General features: G+C 60.3%; 1 protein-coding gene across 2 annotated transcripts; it reads right to left on the reverse strand.

Moving 5' to 3' along the window:
- Positions 1–1,350: 1,350 nt before the first annotated feature.
- On the reverse strand, positions 1,351–3,673 carry PIGC (phosphatidylinositol glycan anchor biosynthesis class C). Of its 2 annotated transcripts, none has more exons than XM_068952380.1 (2): positions 3,543–3,673; positions 1,351–2,534 (listed from the first exon to the last, which is right to left on the reverse strand). In XM_068952380.1, the coding sequence occupies exon 2, from the start codon at positions 2,373–2,375 to the stop codon at positions 1,482–1,484; it is 894 nt and encodes a 297-aa protein (XP_068808481.1). In that variant the 5' UTR covers positions 2,376–2,534; positions 3,543–3,673; the 3' UTR covers positions 1,351–1,481. The 2 variants fall into 2 exon arrangements, with proteins under 2 accessions (XP_068808481.1, XP_068808480.1); XM_068952379.1 differs by lacking the exon at positions 3,543–3,673 and adding an exon at positions 3,306–3,428.
- Positions 3,674–4,569: the final 896 nt, after the last annotated feature.

Genomic DNA, 4,569 nt, shown 5'->3' on the forward strand with positions numbered 1-4,569 from the left:
TTAGCCCTGCTACCTCTTCTTTGCCTGCAGTAACCCTAACCTGTTGGCCCAGCCTCCCCTCTCTCCTCCATGGCTCTTGCCAGCCTTGGCCCCTCTCGAGGAAGTGCCTTCGGCCCCGTTGGCTGCGCTGGCCCCACTCCTGTGCTCTGTGATAACCTCTTCCTGCAGAGGGTGAGGGTGAAAACTGACCCAGCAGGAGGGGGACAGGAAGAAGGCCAGGGTGGGATGCGAGAGAGCTGGATTCTTCTCCAGATGTTGGACAGCTTCCAGTACGTATGCAATACTTGCGTGTCATCATTCCTGTGCTATAGGGCAGGAGCTGCCTGCACTGGGCTCCCATCCATTTGCGTTGAGGTCTCGGGGACTAAGGGTCTTTGTGCACCCTGCCAAGCAGCCTGTGGAGCACACGTGAGCTCCAAGAGCACTCCCAGCCTCACAGCAGTCGGTTCAGTTACTCCTGCTGTGTGCAAGGTGGCTGGTTTGCTCTGCCTAGGCCCCTTCGTTTTGCCTCCCAAGAGTCAGTAGTAGGGGACAAGCACCAGTGCAACCCCTCCCCCCGCAAATGGGAATAGAGGAGGCCTCCCACAGCGAGCCTAGCCTTATTGGGGCTGCACTAGATTTTTAGCTTCCGAGTCATATTTCTGCTCAGGGAATATACCCCACCATCCATCAGCACAAGCCACCACCACCCCCCAGATAAGGGACCCAGAGGTCCTTCTGGCTGCTTGACGAGACCCACTGTAATGCCAGGCTGCCCCACTCACGTTTCACACTGGAGTTGGGGTGTGTGTTCCCAGCTTGCTGAGTACCACCCGGCTAGCATCCTCCTACTGCCGGGGGGTGTACCTCAGGGGTACCTCAGCTTTCACCAACCTTTAAATATGTTCCTAACTGTGTATGGAAATAGGAAGTAATCCGCTATTATTTGCTGGAACAAAATACAACTATGGATCTGTCTAGTCTGCCAGTCCAGACCAGGCACCACCCCTGCTTGCCTGTGCTCCACAGCCGTTAACACAGGCTGGCCGCTTTGATGGGTTCGGCTCTTTTATTAGCCCAAAACAACCAGGACAGATCTTGGAAACACATAAATCTGTGTGGTCAGTGGGCCTTGTCCAAGCTAGCAAATTCTAATTCAAAACTCCTGTCTGTCATCATGACTCCACCAGCAGCAGCTGCAGGAACAGAGGCCATGGGGAGGTGCAAAACACTGGTGAGTGGTAGCTTATTTAAACACCGATCTTTACTGATGAGGTGAGCAGCTGGCTATGAGTTCTTTTTGTACTTAGGGCTGATGCCACAGGACCTGACCTAGTGTTCCTGAAGGTAACGCATGCAAATGTGCCACTGTTTCTGTGCAAGAGGCTTTATTGGGCAGGGTGTCCAGCTCTTCAGGAGCTATTTCTCAGAAAGTGTCCTTTGTATTGCTTACAGCTGAGGGTCCCTTCTTTCCCCCCTCCCTCATTTTCTCTGAGCTAGGCCTACATGAGGAACCTGGAGAGATCTTCTTTGATCTCAGCCTCGTCCCATGGTCCGTGAATATTGTCCTTGAACAGCTGAAGCCGAATGAGGCAGTAGGGGCAGAGGCAGGAGATAGAGAGCAGCAGCAAGGCGAAGAGAACGGCACCCACACTGGAAATGGTCATCAGCCCTGCCAGTGCTGCCAGCGCGAAGAGCGTGGTGACCACCACGTAGCATCGAGGTGTCTGGGCTTTCAGCTTCTTCTGCAGCATGGGCCAGAGGGCAAAGATCTGCATGGCAAAGGTGACCATAACAAAGGCATGGAGGGAGCGAGGCAGGCGGGATGCCAGGCACACAGAGGCAAAGATGGCCATGTTGAGTGACAGCGTGCTGGATACAATGGCAGCGTTAGCGCCATAGTCGAAGAAAATGAGGTGGCCGAGGAGCATGAACGCTGACATGGCGTAGATGGTGTCTGTGCTGATCGACTCTGTCAGCGTCTTCAGCACTGGTGAAAAGCCATAGGTGAAGGCAATGAACACCAGAGTGCTCTTCAGGTCTGCCCACCACGTCCGCCCGCTCTCCTGCCGCCCGACCCCAGCATCAATGACGTTGAACAAGATGTAGCCGAGTAGGGAAGAAACCAGGCCTGCCCCAAAAAGCCGCTGTGGGCTCAGCATCCCGGCATCCATGTACCACCAGGTAATGACGAAGACACAGACGCTGCACAACTGCTGCGCCACTGCCCCTGACTCGAAGACCACGGCCCAGTACTGGTACTGGCGGGCATGGATGTTCTTCCGTAGCTCCTCCAGGAACCGCTGATCCACATAGTTATCCGGGAAAGGTTGGCGTTCATACAGCACCTTCTGCCAGCGCCGCCTGGGGCTTGTCTCCACCTGGGCACAGACCATTCTGCCGTCAGCGCTTGGTCTGACTGCCTCCACGTGGGCCTGGGAGTGCTGCAAGTGTGAGATGGGGCTCCAAGGAGCACCTGAGGCGGTAGCTTCGTGAGGTCCTGCTCCTCCTCTGGCTGGGGCATCCTCTAGTAAGTAACCTGCAGTGCTGGACTCCTAGGAAGAGCAAGGTAGTGGGTTACCCCATGCTGGGAGGTGCAGGGAAGGGCCCTGCTGCAATCTCTGCAGCTCCCCAATCCTGTCCCGGCTCTGTCTGTGATTTCAAGGGAGCAGAGGAGAGGCCTGGGCTGTGGGACAGGTATTGCACAGCCTCCACGTCTCCTCCCAGCCTGCCCGAGTCGTGCAGGGCCAAATGGGGCCTGGGAGGCGGCTGGCGTGGGGCAGCAACCCAAGCAGCCTTGAGCCAGCCTGGGAGCAGCGCCGTCTGCTGCTGACACAGGGAGGGGGCGACTCTCGGGCCCGGTCTCATCCCCGGGGCAGCCTGTTGGCACCGCGGGCAGCGAAATCCCCACGGGAGGAGGGCAAGGCCGGGCCTCCCCCCCCCGCCGTCCCTGCGTCATGTCAGAGGCGCGCGGCGCTCTGCGGGCGGCTGCGGCACGGACCGCCCCGGAGAGGGGAAGCGAGAGGAAGTGGGATCCTCTCCTCCTCCTCCCTTTTTCATCGGTTTTTAGTTAACCCCTCTGCGTTTCACTAGCCACCGAGGACGGGGTGGATATCTGGATACTAAAGACAGAGAGCGAGGTCGGGCTCCTGCCATCAGAGCCGTGCGGAAACGCGGCTCGTTTCAGCGGCCTCCTCGCCGCTGGCCGGGGCCAAGGCTGGCGGTGGGGCCCCACCGCCCTCCCCGCGTCGGCCCCCAGCCCCGCCGCGCGAACCAGGCCCACCCGCCTGCCCGTCCCCCGCCCCGCGCCTCGACCCCCCACGCACCCAGGGCCCCGCGCCCGGCCGGGCCGCTCGCCCGCCGTCCCCGCAGCCTCCGGCGCTGGGCCCCGCCGGCATGGCGCAAGGGATGCCGGGGCCTCTCCGAGCTGCCATCTGCTGGCTCGGCCGGCGCAGGGCTGGGGCCGGGGCCGGCACGGCCGCCCTGCGGCCAGCACCCATGCGGGACCCTACCCACCGGCCCCGTGCCCCCACCCCGCTGGCCGGCTGCCCGCCCGCATGCACCTCCGGCCCAGCAGGGCTGCCGGCCCCGGTGCTTCTCTCCCTCCGAAAGGCAGCGTCGGTGCGCTCAGGCACAGCGCGGGGAGATGTGTCCTTGTCAGCTGCTTCCTAAAGGCTGGGCTGAGGTGCTGGATCTGGATAAATGCAGCCAAAACCACCTTTTCCTTTCTTTGTTTCCCAACACCCCCCCCCCCCCAAATTGGGGGAACCTGTTTGCGTTGTGCTGCGAGTTCTGCCGTAAATGTTATTGTTTACCCTGCAGTGACCTGTTTACGAAAGTTGTTTTGCGAGAGCTGCTTAAGCATGGGAAGCTTTGCTTTGGGACACGGTGATGACATGTCCCGGGGCTGGTGGCTTCTGCCCTGCTTGGTGCCGACCGGGACCCAGGACCCGTCCAGGAGCCAGCGTGGTCCTCCGCAGAGGTGAACCTGCCCAGCCGGGTGCCCAGAGACCCTGGGGACCAGCAGGGAGAGGCAGTGCCTGTGCTGGGGGATGCTGCTGTGCTCTCCCAAGTCCTTCTTTTCCTCCTTACTCCTTCCTTTCTCTCCCCTCAAACCAGCCCTGGTCTCCTCTTCCCTATTGGGAGCTTGGAGGGCAGCAGGAAGGAGGCAGCCCCAGACTTGCTGGGGCTGTGGGAGCAGGAGGAGAAACTGGGCCAGTCCCAGCGCTGAACACCCTCGTGCTGGTTTGGTCCCCTCCTCCTGCAGAGGACTGTCCAGTCAGAAGTAGAAATGCAGCTCCCTGAGCCACCTGCCTGGCCTCACGAGAGGCCTCCCTAGGCCTGCTGGGCACCCGGTGCGAAGCCAGCTCTCTGCCAGTGTCGCCCCTCGAGATGAACCAGAAGGTAAAAGGACAGTTCAGCTGCATCCATGGTCCCAGGAGGGGGAGAGGGGTGGGAGGTATCAGGGCTGTTCAAAGCCAAGGAGGATCTGGTGTGTTCAGGCTGGTGGAAATGCGTGGATACACTTGCCTGATGTGCTGGACTGTGCACTGGAGGGACCTTCTGGGGCAGACTGGAGATAGGGCTTCT

This window comes from Struthio camelus, chromosome 8 (assembly GCF_040807025.1).
Source record: "Struthio camelus isolate bStrCam1 chromosome 8, bStrCam1.hap1, whole genome shotgun sequence".
Lineage (NCBI taxonomy): Eukaryota > Metazoa > Chordata > Aves > Struthioniformes > Struthionidae > Struthio > Struthio camelus.